The sequence below is a fragment of the Gossypium raimondii genome, chromosome 11, assembly GCF_025698545.1.
Source record: "Gossypium raimondii isolate GPD5lz chromosome 11, ASM2569854v1, whole genome shotgun sequence".
In the NCBI taxonomy this organism is placed as follows: Eukaryota; Viridiplantae; Streptophyta; class Magnoliopsida; order Malvales; family Malvaceae; genus Gossypium; species Gossypium raimondii.
This window is the reverse complement of record NC_068575.1, coordinates 37,874,654-37,891,364: the sequence shown is the minus strand read 5'-3', so window position 1 is coordinate 37,891,364 and position 16,711 is coordinate 37,874,654. Positions and strand designations below refer to the sequence as shown.

The 16,711-nt window shown below is 31.9% G+C and overlaps 1 protein-coding gene across 2 annotated transcripts; it reads left to right on the top strand.

Annotated features, from left to right (window-relative positions):
• The first annotated feature begins 12,145 nt into the window (after nucleotides 1-12,145).
• On the top strand, nucleotides 12,146-16,034 carry LOC128034960 (uncharacterized). Of its 2 annotated transcripts, XR_008191327.1 has the most exons (7): nucleotides 12,146-12,460; nucleotides 14,190-14,330; nucleotides 14,416-14,660; nucleotides 14,742-14,942; nucleotides 15,023-15,115; nucleotides 15,190-15,291; nucleotides 15,445-16,034. XR_008191327.1 is itself a non-coding variant. In XM_052624529.1 (6 exons), exons 3-6 carry the CDS (start codon nucleotides 14,586-14,588, stop codon nucleotides 15,493-15,495), a joined length of 429 nt encoding a protein of 142 aa, XP_052480489.1. In that variant the 5' UTR covers nucleotides 12,146-12,460; nucleotides 14,190-14,330; nucleotides 14,416-14,585; the 3' UTR covers nucleotides 15,496-16,034. The 2 variants fall into 2 exon arrangements, 1 of the variants encoding a protein (XP_052480489.1); XM_052624529.1 differs by lacking the exon at nucleotides 15,023-15,115.
• The last annotated feature ends 677 nt before the right edge of the window (nucleotides 16,035-16,711 follow it).

Here is a 16,711-nt window from a genome sequence, read left to right as displayed (position 1 = left end):
TATTTATTTATTTTTATTTCTATTTTGTTTGTTTTAAAGAAACCGAAAGTAAAAAGGGTAAAAATCGTACCTTTATTGCGAAGGAGGTGCCGATTTCGATGAAAATCGGTGTTCCATAGGTGCTGGAATTGAAAAACAAAAAAATGGTGACTTTTCATTTTTTAGCCACCGCGGGCGGCGTCACTGTCGCCGGCGGCCGTCGCAGTGGTCCGATAGCCGAACATTGGCCGAAGGGGAAGGTTGAGAGAGAGTTGAGAGAAAAGAGAGTTTGTTTTTTAAAAGGAGGCTACAAATGTTTTTTAGGGTTTTTTTTACTTATATAGACACCCCAAAACGACGTCGTTTTGGGCTTGGCTTCTGATGCCCAAAACGACATCATTTCAAGCCCTTGACCCGCGCGGTGACCCAACCCAGGGAAAGGATCCGCGTGTTTTTGGAATTTGGGTTATTCACCCTTTCGGTCCTTCCGCTTTTTTGGTTTATTTTAATTTAGTCATTTATTCTTTTTTTTATTTTATTGATTTTGCCACTGAACTTTTGCGTGTTACAATTTGATCCCTGGCTCGCTAGAAGGGACATGTGTCCAGGGGATCGGGCTATTTGCCCATTTTGTCCTTGACCTTTGCGCGCCATTTGACTTTAGTCCTCTTTATCTATTTATTTTTTTATTTTTACCCTTTAATTTCATTTTTTGTCCCGATTTAGTCCCAAACTTGTTAGGCTTCAATTTATTTTTGCCGATTATTTATTTATTTATTTATTTTGAACTTATATTATTTCTTTTAAATTGTTCTATTATTATTTATTTTAAATTTTCCACATATTATGCATTTTAAGCTATATTAAACTATTATCCGTTTAAATTTATGTATTATTTATTTTAAACCATATATATATATTATCTATTTGGAATTGTCTTTTACATATCATTTATTTTATTTTATTTTATTAAAATTGTTTTGTATATTATTCATCAAAATTTCTTTTACATATTATTCATTTTGAACTTTTTATATATTATTTTAAAATTGTCTTCTTGGTTATTTATTTTAATTTGCTTTGCATATTATTTACTTTGAATTGCTTTATATTATTTACCTCAAATTGTTCTATATATTATTTCGTTTTCTTTGATTGTTGATATCGACATTAAAGTGGCATGCATTGTGACTATTGTCATCGCGTATACTATGATTTGTTTATTCATATTTTCATATTATTGCTGCTTGTTAATGTAACATTTTATTCATGTAGTGTTTTAAATATCACATAGTTTTAAAAATACAAAACGAATTTTTGGAGAGGTTCGTACATAATTTGTCAAAGAGTCCAGGCATTGGAATTCGTGGTTATTTGCAAGATACGAGATTCTTACATGCATTTCGTATGCTCAGGGGCTGCAAATTGGATCCTACACTTATCAGCGCATTGGTGGAAAGATGGAGATCCAAGACACACACATACCATCTTCCATACAGTGAGTGTATAATCACACTCGAGGACGCTGCTTTACAACTCGATTTACGGGTGGATGGGCCAATCGTTATGGGGGTTAGTGGTCGTTCTTGGTAAAGAGGACTTTTGCTAGGCATTTTTGAGGAAGGTGCTGAACAAGTTTCAAGGTGGACAGATAGATATGAAATGGTTGGAAAATAATTTTAAAAATCTTCCTCCGAACACGACTGACATTGTAAAAGAATAATATGCCCGAGCATTCATCCTAAGATTAATCGAGGGAATTCTAATGTCCGATAAATCTAAAAATTTGGTACACATAAGGTGGCTACTAGACCTAGTCGACTTCAAAGAATGTGGACGATTGAGTTGGGGATTAGTTGTGTTGGCCACGTTGTACAAGGAGTTGTGTCGGGCGACGGAACCAGATAATATATCAATTGGTGGTTGGTTGCTCCTTCTGCAGTCATAGGCGTGGCGTCGACTACCATTTTTACATCCCTGAGTGAATGACCCTTATACGTTCCCATTGGTGACAAGGTAAAATTCATTTGATAATAATATATAGTTAATATACTAAATGTTATTTATTATATGTTTGAATTAACATATTATTTGAGTAGGTGGAACCATGGGCCGAGTTATGTGGGACTATCTGAGTAGCTCAAAGATATCTGGCTATTGTTAAATCAACGCTCGAAAGCCGATGTTAGTTATTGATTTCTTCGAATCTATAATAATTATACAAAGATTTGAAATTTAAAATTTTGTAGATAACAACATTTATAATTGTTGTGGATACTATATGCCAATCCAGATATCATAGAATGCATCCTGCCCGAATTTTTGGCCATTCGGAGTATGTGAGACGCGAAGGTACCATTGATAGTTCAAGCGACGGTGGAGATGCACGAATAGGATCGAGTGATGAGACAGTTCAAATGGAGGCAAAAAATTTCACTGCCACAGCTGGACATTGAAGCATTACACAAGCTTGATTTGCGAAGAAAAATTGACAAAAATTGGTGAGATTTCCACAAGAAGTATATCGACATTTGGGATCGTAGAATGGAATTCTTACCCATTCTCGAACCTTTATCTCATCGGGCACGACAACTTGTTTGGAGTACGTGCCTTGGTTTAGGATCGCCATATCTACTGTCGGTGGAGGAGAGGAGTAGGTAACTTCATCCAAAGAGGATGTTGGTTTAGAACTTCGGGCATTGATCTTGGATTCGAAGGGAAGTTGGACCAGATGTTCATGGGGATAGTTGCCACCTATTATAAAGCATGAGCATATTCTTCAGGTACACTCCCTAGTGAATTTTTTAAGGATGTTGACACTAATATACTTGAAGAGAATGAGGACGTGAATTCGATGGAAACAATCAAAAAAGAAAAACACCTGAAATAGGAACTTCACATTTTAAAATTGGAAGGAAGAAATCCTCAAATCAAATTGGAGGGGTTGCAAGATTATCCAGTCAATTTGAAAAATTATGCAGTGCAACTGACATATGAGTCAAAATAGTTTGACTCCAGTTATGGATCCATATAGTATTCCACAAGCAATCAAACTGCTTGATAGCTTGTCGGAGGAAGTTCCAAAAGCTAGTCCGTTATACTTTTCCTCATTGAAATTATTAATGAATAAGGACAGGTGAATTGTGTTTTTATCAATTAATCCCAAGATTAGAGCTTGGTGGCTTAAGACGAAAATGGAGGAGAGTTCAAAATTTTTTAGTCTTCTAGGGTCTTTAGATATTTACTATGTGACTTATAAATGTCATCCATGTGTAATCTTTGTTTGACTATTTATATATGTTCTATTTATTTATGTGTAATCTGCTTTAGTCATTATTGTTTCATTTCGTGTCTGTTTTAGGATTTTAAGTAACACTTTTGCATTTTTTTTTAAATAGAAAGATTGAATTGAGTGGATGATAGTACTTTTTTGAATCCCACCTTTATATTTATTTTGTAAAGATATCCAACACCATCCAATTTTCAGAAAAGCCCCCATCATGGTGACTAATGCATTAAATTCAATTGTTTATTCCTTCAAAAGTTTGGATTCTTTTCATCATATAAATTCAACAAAAAAAAAAAGATGATAGTCGGACCATTAGATTAAACTGTACACTATTTAGATGTCGCAAAAGTTAGACAAAGTAAGTAGATGATAGTCAAGTACTCCAAAGATGACAATAAATGGATCCTAAATATACAATAACGTAGCTTCCAAAATAATTGTAATTTGTATAATTAAAGTGTTTTTTATATTTATTTTACGATTTATAAAACTCTTCTTTTGAATTGGAGATTACCCTTTTCAATGACACTATTCAAAGTGTTTTTTGTCATATTATAAAATTCAACATTTGTTAGTAAAAATTAATCCATTGGTTATTTTCATTTTGATGGGCAAGAGTCCTAACTTTTTGCAAGAAAAAGGCAATCGAATTACTTCCAAGTAAATATAATATTTATAAATAATAGATTTCAAAGCTCAAAGGTTTGGCCCAAAAATGGAGTCCAATGTAGAAGTAAACTTGGGTTGTATTTCTCTGCTTCCTTGACTGTGTAAGTCTCATTTACTTTTGTTTTTTGTTTTTATTATTATTTAGTTTCAATTTGTAATAAATGAAATTTTGAAAAGGATTTATTAGACAGGTGAACAACTCAACTCTTTCTTCATTATGTCTGAGTAAATGATGTTAGTGTTGCCAGAGAAAACTCACTTATAAATTTTGCTTTTTTAAATAGAAAAACAAATATCTAAAAAAACATAGCAGATACATGGACAAACAATAAATGAAAAGAGAATTTGTTACTTTCTTTTCCAATAAGGTTACAATAAATAACTCTCTCATTCCAGCCATTGGAGATTTGAAAACTCTACAGTTTAGGGCAGTAACGGGCAGGGCAAGACAAGAACCCGCTACCCGTTTCTTCAGTGATGTCTTTTCACTTATTATTCCCTTTCATCCATAGCTTCCCCATTTCTTCATTGATTCTCTCTCTCTCTCTCTCTTGTGGACACAAATCGTGCCCTCTAGGACGCGATTTGCTGACGTGGATGAACAGTTTCTCATTTTTAGCTTGGAAAACTTTGAAAGGCCATAACTTTTGGCTTTATTGTCCGATTGAGATGATTTTTTTTGATTTCGAATAACTTTTCGAGATCTACGCGCTAACAAACAGCCGAAGGTGGTTTCCCGCACTTTTCGTTGAAAAAGATCCGTTTTTACCCCTAAATTTTGATTTTTTCGGTTTAAAATTAAATTTTGAAACATTCAAATCATTATTTTCCTTATTTATTTGAAGTAAACACCGAATTTTTTTTACAGAATTGTTGTATTATTTCTTCTGATTTGACACGTGTATGGAATAGGTCTGATAAATCGTTAGAACGTAAGTAATATAATTAAGATAATAACATTATTTTTATAATATATCAATTAATTAGTTTAGCTTAGTTGGTTAAGATGCTTGCTCTTTTCCCTTAGTATCTTGGTTCGAATCTTGTTGGTAACAATTTTGAATCTTTTTTGAATCAATAGCAACAAGTACAAAAAAGATTCAAATGGCACATCACATTCCTCAACAGTCAACTCTTTTAGCATAGAACAGGAATTCTTATGAAATTTGCTAGCTCATCGATGCTTAGGCAAAGGCATCGGTAACTCATATAATTAAGACAGTTAGAATCATTGGTCGTTTGAGAAAAACTTAAATGAATTTAATATAAAATTATATTCAGTTGACTTTTCTGTACGTAACTATTAACATATACACACACTACAAATAATGATTTGAATGTTTCAAAATTTAATTTTAAATCGAAAAAATCAAAATTTAGGGACAAAAAGGGATCTTTTTCGATGAAAAGTGCGGCAAACCGCCTTCGGCTGTTTGTCAGTGCGTAGATCTCAAAAATTTATTCGAAATAAAAAAAAATCGTCTCAATCGGACAACCGAGCGAAAAGTTATGGCCTTTCAAAGTTTTCCAAGCTAAAAATGAGAAACTGTTCATCCACGTCAGTAAATCGCGTCCTAGAGGGTGCGATTTGTGTCCACGTAAGCAAATCGCGCTGACGTGGACGCGATTTCGCGAAAAATGGACCATTCCGGTAAATAAATAAATAATTGGCCCATTTCAGTAATTTTTGAAAAAAAAGGGCTTTTTTTGGTTATTTGCCCCACAATTTTCTTTTAGGTTTGGGTAACTAGAGGCCAAAACACAAAAACACCCCATTTGTTTCTTGATTCTCTCTCTCTCTATCTCGGTCATTTTTTCTCTCTCATTATTTGTTAGTTTTGGGTTACCAGAGGCCCAAAAAATTGCATCCACACGCTACAGTAGTTTTAGTTTCAGATCTATGATTTTTTACTCATATTATAGTGGGTTATTTTAGGATTTTTTTCTTCTGCCTTTGATAACATGTATAAAGTAGCATATTTTAATCCCATTCTTAATGCGTTTTTGGATGATTAATTATGTAAATTAGTGAATTTGATGCTATTAATCCTTTAAATTCATGTTTCTATACTTAGGAGAGCCTTTAGGAGTGAAAGGAGTGAAAAATGAGCCAAAATCAGAAAATAGAGTTGTTTTCAGGATCCACACGGCCTGGGCATTTCCACACGGGCTAGCCACATGCCTATGTGCCAGCCCGTGTCGATTTCACAACCTTCTTCCCAAATACACGAAAAAAACCCAATTTTTAGGCTTTCGGAGCATTCTAAAGTCTATAAATACCAATTAGAAGAGTACCTAAAGGGGCAATCAAAGAGGATCGAAGAAAACACTCAAAAATCACCATCAGAATCAACTCAGAAGCGAATATCCCTCACGATCAAAGATTTCCATTTAATTTCTTTTGAAGTTTTATTGAGTTTCTTTATGTCTTGTGGTTATCCTAACTTTGAGATGTTTCTATTCAGGATTATGATCTAAATTCCCTAGATACCTAGGGAGGATGAAACTTATAATGAATCTTATTATTTAATTTTTGTTTTTACGCGATAAATATTTGATTCTTGTTCTCAATTATGTATGTTTATTTTGTGTTTTAATATTTTGGGATATTAATTCATGTTTAATGTGCTTATTTTAGTGGAGCAAAAGTCCCTGTTTAAGAGTAGATTTGGCATAATTGAGTGGAGTTATATGCAATCCTAGAAATAAGACGACATAAATCTATCAGATTAGACTCAAATCTAATAGGGAAATCCATAGATCGAGTTAATGTGACGATAAGGGTTTTAATTAGAGATTTCACTTAATCAACCTAAAGTCAGTTGTTCTTACTCTCGAAATAGATATTAACATAATTTAGGGATTTCTACGGATCAAAACACAAGTGAATAAATCATTTAATTCATATTCATAATAATAGGTGAAGTCTAGGTGGATTCTTTCCTAGGTATTGTCTATCTCATTGGTTATCTTCGATTATTTTCCTATTTCATTCTCTGTTACGTTCTTAGTTAGATTAGTTTAGTAATTTTAGATTAAAAGCAATCACTCTAATTTGTTGGCTAAATAATAGAAAAATAGTAATTACTAGTACTTTTAGTCCTCGTGGGTACGATATTCCCTACTCACCATAGCTATACTATTGTTCAATAGGTGAGCTTGCCTTAGTCGTATTTATAGTTAGTTTAGTGAGCATCAGCCTTATCCATGTTTCCTAATTAAAGTGCCTGCATTTTATGCTCTTGTCAATATGTTTTAGGGGACACAACTAAAAGGTATGACCTTGCATACAAAAAAATTGGAAAACATGCATGTTCCAGGTAAGACACAATCATGTCCGATGATGGTACTAGTTTAGTCATTTTCCAGTCTATATGTAGCTAACTCTCCGTCCCTACTGAGAGGATTGCCACATTTTGTCATTCTTTATAGTGCAACACCCCTCAGTACATGCTACTATCATTTGGGACTTTTTCTTCCTATTAAATCGGTATTTTACTTTAAATTTACTTTTGTTGGCTAGTTTCTGCCTTTGCTCACTTCTGCTTATTTTGATTACAGATTTATAATCATTGGCTGGAAATATCAAGGGTTGGTGCATAAGTAAACAGCTGGGGGGGACACCGCATACCTATTTGGTACATTGTTGGAAAAGACTGTAAAGAGGAATACATAGTTGCCAGGAGTGCTGAGGAAGCTCTTATGAAGGCTCGTCATGAATATGGAAAAGATGTAGAAGTTTATCAGGATCCAGATGTTCTTGACACTTGGTTCTCAAGGTTGATTATTCAATTTTAAACTCCATAACTATAATATCATCTTTTTAGGATGGAAAGTCATTCTTTACTTAGAGTTTCTCTCTCTTTTTTGGTACATGATTAGCTTTCTTCTCTAATTGATTGGATAGGATTATATGATGTTGCAAGCTAGAGTTCACAATCAATCTTTTTCAATTCTATTTTTGTTATCCTTTTGGTTTTATTTTCTTATTATGTCGTATTTATGTTAAGGGCATCTGATTAGGACACATGTTATTTTAAAAAAGAAATAAATATTTTCTCATGAAAAAAAGATACAATTTGTAAACTTTAATACACATATTTTCTCATGAAATGTTGGGATTTTTTTTTGTACGTCTTGGGCACCAATGCAAAAGTTTCCCAATTTCGAGAAGTATTTCAAAGGTCTAGAGCAACAATAAGTCAATACTTTGCAATTGTACTCGAGAAAGTTTCAAGGATGATCATTGATATAATTTTACCAAATGATCATTATTTTAGCTCAATACCTGAACAAATACATAATGATCCTAGATATATGTCACAATTTAAGGTAAAAATTTAAAATTATATTATTATAATTTAATATTTTTAACTAAAAATATGCATGAGACTAATGATTCACTACACCAAAACAGGCTTTTAGCGGCGTTTGGATAAAAATACCGCTAAAGTTCGATCATTAGCGGCGCTTACGGGAAAACGCCACTGAAAATAAGAATTAGCTGCGTTTTCCAGAAAGCGTCGCAAAAAACCTAAGCCCAACGACGCCGTTTAGCGAGCTTTCGGGGATTTAGCGACGTTTTATAAAAGTGCCGCTAATTTTTAGGGCTTTAGCGGCGTTTTTGGGGAAGCGCCACAAAAGACCTAATCCCAATGATGCCGTTTTCTAAGCTTTTGGGGATTTAGCGACGCTTGTAAAGAAGTGCCGCTAAAGTTCTGGGCTTTAGCGGCGTTTTTGAGAAAGCGCCGCAAAAAACCTAAGCCCAACGACGCCGTTTTCTGAGCTTTTCGGGGATTTGGCGGCGTTTATAAGGAAGTGCCGCTAATGCTTATGGCTATAACAGCGTTTTTAAAAAAGCGCTGCAAAAAAAACCTAAGCCCAACGATGCCGTTTCCTGAGATTTCGGGGATTTAGCGGCGTTTCTAGCAAAAACGCCGTTAATATATATTAAATTTTCTGAAAACGGCACCGTTTGGATAGAGATTTATTAGTGACGTTTTTATAGGAAACGCCGCAAAATTTAGATATAAAAACGCCACAAATATTTATTGTATTTTCCGATATGTCGTCGTTTCAGTTTAGGGATTAAATTTGAGTTCTGGCGTTTTTCCGAAAAACGCCATAAATGATATTTAAAAGTCGGCAAAACGGCGCCGTTTCAATGGAAGGATGGAATCTTTTGGTGGCATTTTTGGGAAAACGCCAGAACATTGCCTTATATTTTAATTAAACAGCGTCGTTTCTTTCTTTACTTGAAATTTTAGTGGAATTTTCTGTTAAAACGCCGCAAATGTGGATACAATAGTGGCATTTGTGGACAAACGCCGCAACTCTAAATTAAAATTACCTAAACGGCATCGTTTCTTAGGAGGACATTTGACTTAATTCATCCGTGTCGTTCTTTATACCAAATTTGTTATACCAAATTTTATAAAAAAAATAAAATTTTTTATACCAAATTTCATCCGTTTCTTAAGAGGACATTTCAAACTTTATATAAAAAAATAAATTTTATAAAGTTAATATTGATTATTGCTACTTTATACAAAATTGTTAACTATTAAATATTGTTTAATAGATTTTTACTATATTTTATGATTATTAAAGATTTAGGGATTTTTTAGATGGTATTTTAAGGAGTAGGGGTATATGTTGATTTAGGGTTTGGGCTTTATGGTTTAGAGGTTAGGGGTTATACTTTAGGGGTTAGGGGATTTAAGGGTTAGGGGTTATGCTTTAGAGGTTAGGGTGATTTAGGGGTTAGGAGTTATGCTTTAGAGGTTAGGGGATTTAGGGGTTAGGGGTTATGCTTTAAGGGTTAAGGAGGATTTAGGGGTTATGTGTTAGGGATTTGGGATTCAGGGGTTATTAATTTTTATATTAAATATGTTCTTATTTATTTGTAAAATAGATAATAATAAATTTAATATATTGAAATTATGAGTATAGTATATTATTTAAGAGATATATAATAGATAGATGATCACTTTATGCATATAGATTGATTGGTTAATTTAGGGTTTAAGGTTTATAATTTAAGACTTGTTAAATGATACAATTAATTAATACTTGTATATTTAAAATATTTAACCTAACCATTTGATATTTTTATATGGATATATATAGGTAATTAATTATTTAATTTGTATAGGACCAAAATATAAGAAAAAAATATAAATGAAATAAAAAACTAAAATTTATACATGTATCAAATACTTTAAAATATTACTTAAAATTTTAATAATTATTTATGTAAAATTTAAATGAAAGATACAATAAATAAATAAATAAAATTTATTCAAATTTTAGCAAAAACGGCAAATTTAAATTTATTAGTGGCGTTTTTATAAAAAACGCCACAAATAATTATTGCATTTTTTGATACGGCGTCGTTCAGATTAGGGATTAAATTTTATTTGTGGCGTTTTTTCGAAAATCACCGTAAATTAGATTTAAACTTTGGGAAAACGGCACCGTTTCGGTTAATAATTTGTGGCGTGTTTTATGAAAACGCCAGAAAATTGACTTATATTTTAATAAAACGGCACCGTCTTTTTCTGTACTTGAAATTTTAGTGGCGTTTTTATTAAAACGCCGCAAACGTGGATGCAATAGCCGCAAATTCTTATAAATAAAGTGAATATTTAGTGACGTTTCTATGAAAAATGCCACAAATAATATTTTAATAATTGAACGAAACGGCGCCTTTTGAGTTAATAATTTGTGGCGTTTTTTGTGAAAACGCCAGAAAATTGACTTATATTTTAATAGAACGGCGCCGTCTCTTTCTGTACTTGAAATTTTAGTGGCGTTTTTATTAAAACGCCGCAAATGTGGATGCAATAGTCTCAAATTCTTATAAATAAAGTGAATATTTAGTAGCGTTTCTATGAAAAACTCCGCAAATAATATTTTAAAAATTGAACAAAACGGGCTGTTTCAGTTAATAGTTTGTGGCGTTTTTTATGGAAATGCCAGAAAATTGACTTAAATTTTTATAAAACGGCACCGTCTCTTTCTATACTTGAAATTTTAGTGGCGTTTTTATTAAAACGCCGCAAAATGTGGATGCAATAGCCGCAGATACTTATAAATAAAGTGAATATTTAGTGGCGTTTCTATGAAAAACGCCTCAAATAATATTTTAAAAATTGAACAAAACGGTGCCATTGCATTGACGAGTTTAGTTGGCAGTGGCGTTTTTGTCAAAACGCAGCAAAATTTGTAAGATTTATGGCGTTTTTATTTTTGCGCCACAAAAATTATTAAAAGTAAACAGCGTCGTTTGGATGAAATATTAGTATTGGGGTATATCCCGCTCCATTAAATCCCTTTTGACGAAATCCTAAGTGTTTCAAAGATATCTCCGATTTCTAGAGAGCAGTTCTTCTCCCCTTTCATATTTCTGTTTGGGTGTTTCGATTTATTGCAAAAAAACCAATAAAAAAGCTTCATACATTCGATTTGTTGAAAACTTTTACCATTATTTGCGGCAAAGAAGACGGAGAACGTCGAGGAACATCATCGGAATCAGTCGTCCGGGGAATAAGTATTTAAGGTTCGATTTCCCGATTCTGCATATTTTATATATTGGTGATCCTGGAATTAAAAAAAAATTGTTCTCTATGTCTAGGGTTTTCGATCTTCGACTGTTTTGTCCATCCTCCTGAAGGTACTGTAATGCTTCGATTGTTCATTTTTTTGCTCTGTTATTGGTTGGTGATCCTGGAAGGTACTGTACTGTAATGCTTCGATTGTTCTAGCAATTAAATGAGAATAATATTTCGATTTTAATCACTATAATTCATGCCATGTCTGCAAATGCCTTGTCATTCTGTAAATGCATGAATATCTAGCCACATCTTATTTGACATGCCCCTGTTATTCCTAGTTTTTCCAATCTACTATACATTTGGTCCATTATTTTTTGGTATTCTTGAGGATTTATTAAATATTTTTCTGTTTCTATATATCAGAGGTCTTCTTCTGTCTAATCTTCTTTATTGTTATTTTGACTACGTTGGCATTTGCAATTTTCTTTTTTTGATAGGGTTCTACCACGCTTTCCAGTAGAACTCTGATTAGGATTTGTATAGCGGGTAGTTCGGTTCTAACTAAAAGTCACATAATCATTCGTTAATATCATCATATTTTTATTGGATAAAATAAAGTCGATGCCAAGTATTGCTATATATTTATGGATAGTAAGGTCTCGTAGGGCTACATTGATTAATTTAAATTTATTTGTTTTATTACATTGATCAATATTTTTTTCAATTTTTCTATTTGTTGACAGGTATAGGTTATAGATCCATCCATTTGTCTTCCTATTCTTGGTTCTTTTGGTTGGTGTACATCCTGTATCAATCAGAGCCATTCCTTCTATTTCATAATCTTTTATTTTTATTTTCATAGGTATCAAATATTTGTGTATTTCTGAGGGGACTCTACATCTTGGGATATGGTGGCATAAGTCTAGGTCTTTACCTCTACTACTCCCTTCTGGAGGAATATCTTCAGGTAAGGGTTGTCTGGCAGCGACCCTAAGGTTATGATCATTTCTAATAGTTTCTTCATCTTCTATATACAAGTGATTGCCCATTCTTTGTTCCATTAGGGACATTATTTCTTCTAAGGTTTTAATCTCTTTTTTAATACGATAATTTCTTGAGTTTATATGTTCTTCTTCTGGTTAGGCACCATCTACAGATTTTATTTTGCTGCTGACTAATAAAATTATGGTTTAAAGATATTTTATTTTGCTGCTGACTGTTTCTTTCCATAGGTTGAGAGATTTATTGTTTGATGAAAGTACTGGGGACTTTGCTTAAATCACAAATTTTATTTGTTTGTTTGGTTTTCTTTCTTGAAATTCAATTCTTTTACTTGGTAACAAATCTTGCACCTTAGAAAGGAATATGAACACACAGTTTTTTGTTTCTCTTTTTTATGTTTTCTATTTCTGTTTCTGTACCATGTTTTGTTCCTCTAGCCATTTTTTTAATTTATTATCAATGAACAACATGTTATCTTTTTATAATTTTTGAATTTATAATTTTTTATTCTTTTACACAAACAATAACACTTCTTTTATTTTAATATGTATTTTATTTTATTTTATTTTATTTAATAATACTTAAACTATTATTTTGTTATATATTTTAATTCATACGATACGGAAAATCATAGCACGTGAAGCATGTCCATATACTTGTTTCATATACTTACATTACCAAAATATATATTCTTAAGTATATATTACATTACTTACATTACTTACTAAAATATGTTACATTACTTAAATATATTACTTACTAAAATTTATAATTTACATTACTTAAATATATTACGTTACTTAAAATTTATATATATATTTAAAATTTTTATATATGGTATGGATATATAACTTATATTTTAATTTTATTGTCAATAAATTTTATAATTTTAAAATAATTATAAATGTTATTTTTAAATATTAAAACCTATTTTTTAATATATCACCCCATATATGGTATGGATATATAACCTACCTTTCAATTTTATTAGTAATAAATTTTATAATTTAAAATAATTATAAATAATATACATAAAAGTGATATACTTACATAACTTATATATAAACTTGACTTACATAATAACATAATAACTTACATAATACACAACTTACATAATTTAAATAACTTACATAGTACATAACTTTGATAACTTACATAACATACACTTAAATACATAACTTACATAACGCATACATAGTACATAACTTACATAATACACAACTTAATTAATATTATACATAACATACATAATACATATATAATACACAACTTAATTAATATTATACATAACATACATAATACATAATACACATAACTTACATAGTACATAACTAACATAATACACAACTTACGTAACTTAAATAACTTACATAGCTTACATAATACATAACTTACATAACTTATATAATTACATAACTTACATAATTTACCTAATACGTACATAAATATATATCATATCATAACTTACATAACTCATTTATAGTTATAACTGAACAACTTACATAATTTACATAACTTAATAATTTTAAAATATATCATTCCATAACTTACAAATTAAATACAAAAATTAATAACGTACATAATACATAACTTTTCAACTATTTTATATGTGCTGTTTTATTTCAACTACTTTATATGTGCTGTTATTGTTGTAATTAGTTACTAACTTTTCAACTATTTTATGTGTATTGCAGATAAAATGCCTAGAAGAAAAATGTGAGATGTAAGCACTGTTCAAAATGCTCCAAACTCAGCAGAAACAAATAGTGAACAACGAACAGCTATTGGATCTTCGAATGTTTCGAATACACTTGAGGATCCTACAGAAGTTCAAAGTAATTTTACATTTAATTTACATGCGTGTTGACTTATAATTGATTTATTTTTCAGATTCTTATATTATAATATACCATTTTTTAGCTGAAAATGGTAGGACGCGCAAAGGTCGAGGACGTACGCTACTTAGAGAGTTATACGAGTTAGATCCAGTCGAGCATGTCAAAGTTGGACGAAACAGTTTTGGTCAGCCTGTTGGAACAGAAGCTCGACTTTTAGCAGGATACTTGAGCATTTTAGCACGAAATACGAATATGTTGACTATCAACTACGAGTCATGGCATAAAATGCCCGATAGTAACAAAAACCAAGCCCTCGATAGTATTAAGGTAACAAAACATTAATGTCATCTGTAATACTTAGGTTTAAGTTTCATTTATATTTACTTTCTTAACTTGTGTTTTTTATAGGCGAGGTTTGCTTTAGAGGTCTCGGATACTTATGTAAAGAAGGCATTGGGAAAAAGATGGAGAGACCATAAAAGTACTTTAAAGAAAGATTATTATAAGACAAAAACAACCCTCGAAGAGAAATTGCAAAATGTCCCGCCGGGTATGCTGAGGTACCAATGGGAAGAAGCGGTTAGATTTTGGCAATCGAAGAAAGGCGAGGTATGACGTACTTCCGAACTCTTGTAATTATTTTGGTTTATAGTATTTACTATTTACATACTAAAAATTTCATAACGTAGGATCGTGAATGAGTTGGAAAAAGCAGTAGGCAGAAATAGAAATTCACTCACACAGTCGGGTCGAAAAGTTTTGCATGTGTAGCTGAGGCAGAGGTATTTTTAATTTTTTAATATTGTCAAATATGTATAACTTTCCATTAAATAATATTTTTACTACTATATTGTAGAAACTGTTGTCCGGTCAAAAAGTTGGACGCCTTCAACTTTTTGAAATTACACATAGGAAGAAAGATGGATCTCCTATGACTCCTGAAGCTGCAGAAATTATGGTACGTTTACTTGATACGATTTGACTTGTTTTAGTTATTTATAATGTTTATTTTCTAATGGTTTAATTCATTGCTTGTAATGCGACTATTGTTAAGTTATGTTGCATTTTTTTAATATATATTGCATTCCTAACTATGTGATTTATTTATTAGGAAAAACTAAAGGATAAAAAGACGGAGTACGAAGAGAATGCTTCCCGGTGAGAGTTCTGTTCATCTTGAAGACAATGATAACCAGATTATTGCTGAAGTTTTGGGTCCTAAAAGGTATGGTCGGGTCAGATTTCAAGGATCTTTTATTAACCCAACCCAATATTTTGGATCCAGCTCGCGGCAATACATGCCTTTGGCGAGTTAGTCTCAAGCTGAAGTTCAGAGGTTAAAAGACCAGATGACTCAGATGCAAGCGACCACAATTGAGGTTCAAAAGAAATATGAAGAACTCCAGCTACAACTTAAAGTAGAGGCGGAAACAAGGGAAGCAGAGGCGGCAGTGAGGGCAGCAGAGGCGGCAGCGAGGGAAACAAAGCAGAGCAGAAAGTACGACGAACACCAACAGTAGCTTCAAGATATGATGAAGATATTTCAGCAATCGCAACAACCGCCATCATAGTGTATTGTATAAATATTTTTATCATTTTAACATTTAACATTTTTGTAAAAATAATATGAATTATATTTTATTTATTGACATTAATATTATTTTATTCGTTTAATTTAAAATATTATATAGATTTATTGCTTTTGGCTGGTTTAGATTGGGTTGCTTTTGATTTGTTGCTGCAGGATGGCTGATAACATAAAAAATTTTAATTTTGCAAAAATCCCAAAACTAGTGGCTCTTTTAGGAAAAGCGCCGCTAAAGGTCATCAAACAGTAGTGGCGTTTGTGAAAAAAGCGCCGCTAAAGAACATGTTCTTTAGCGGCGTTTATAGAAATAAACGCCGTAAACGTTAGCGGTGTTGACAACAGCGGCATTTTTTGCGGCGCTTTACTTTTAGTGGCGCTAGAAAGCGCCGCTAAAGGCCTAAAAAAACGCCGCTAAAAACCTGTTTTGGTGTAGTGATTATTTGTTCAGGATTGCATAGGTGCAATTGATGGTATACATATTGTTGCTATTCTTCCACTAAATAACAAATTCCCTACATTAGAAGAAAATATGTCTCGACTCAGAATGTTATGGCAATATGTGATTTTAATTTGTGTTCCACATTTGTTATGTCTTGGATGGGAAGGATCAACACATGACACTAAAATATTTCTTAATGCAATTCGAGATCCAAAATACAAATTTCCGCATCCACCAAATGGTAAGATATTTCATTTATTTATTTTTTAAATAATAAAGTATAAGTTTTTAATTGATAATTAAAAAAATAAACAACTTTTGAATTAATGGTTTATCATATTATTGAATTAA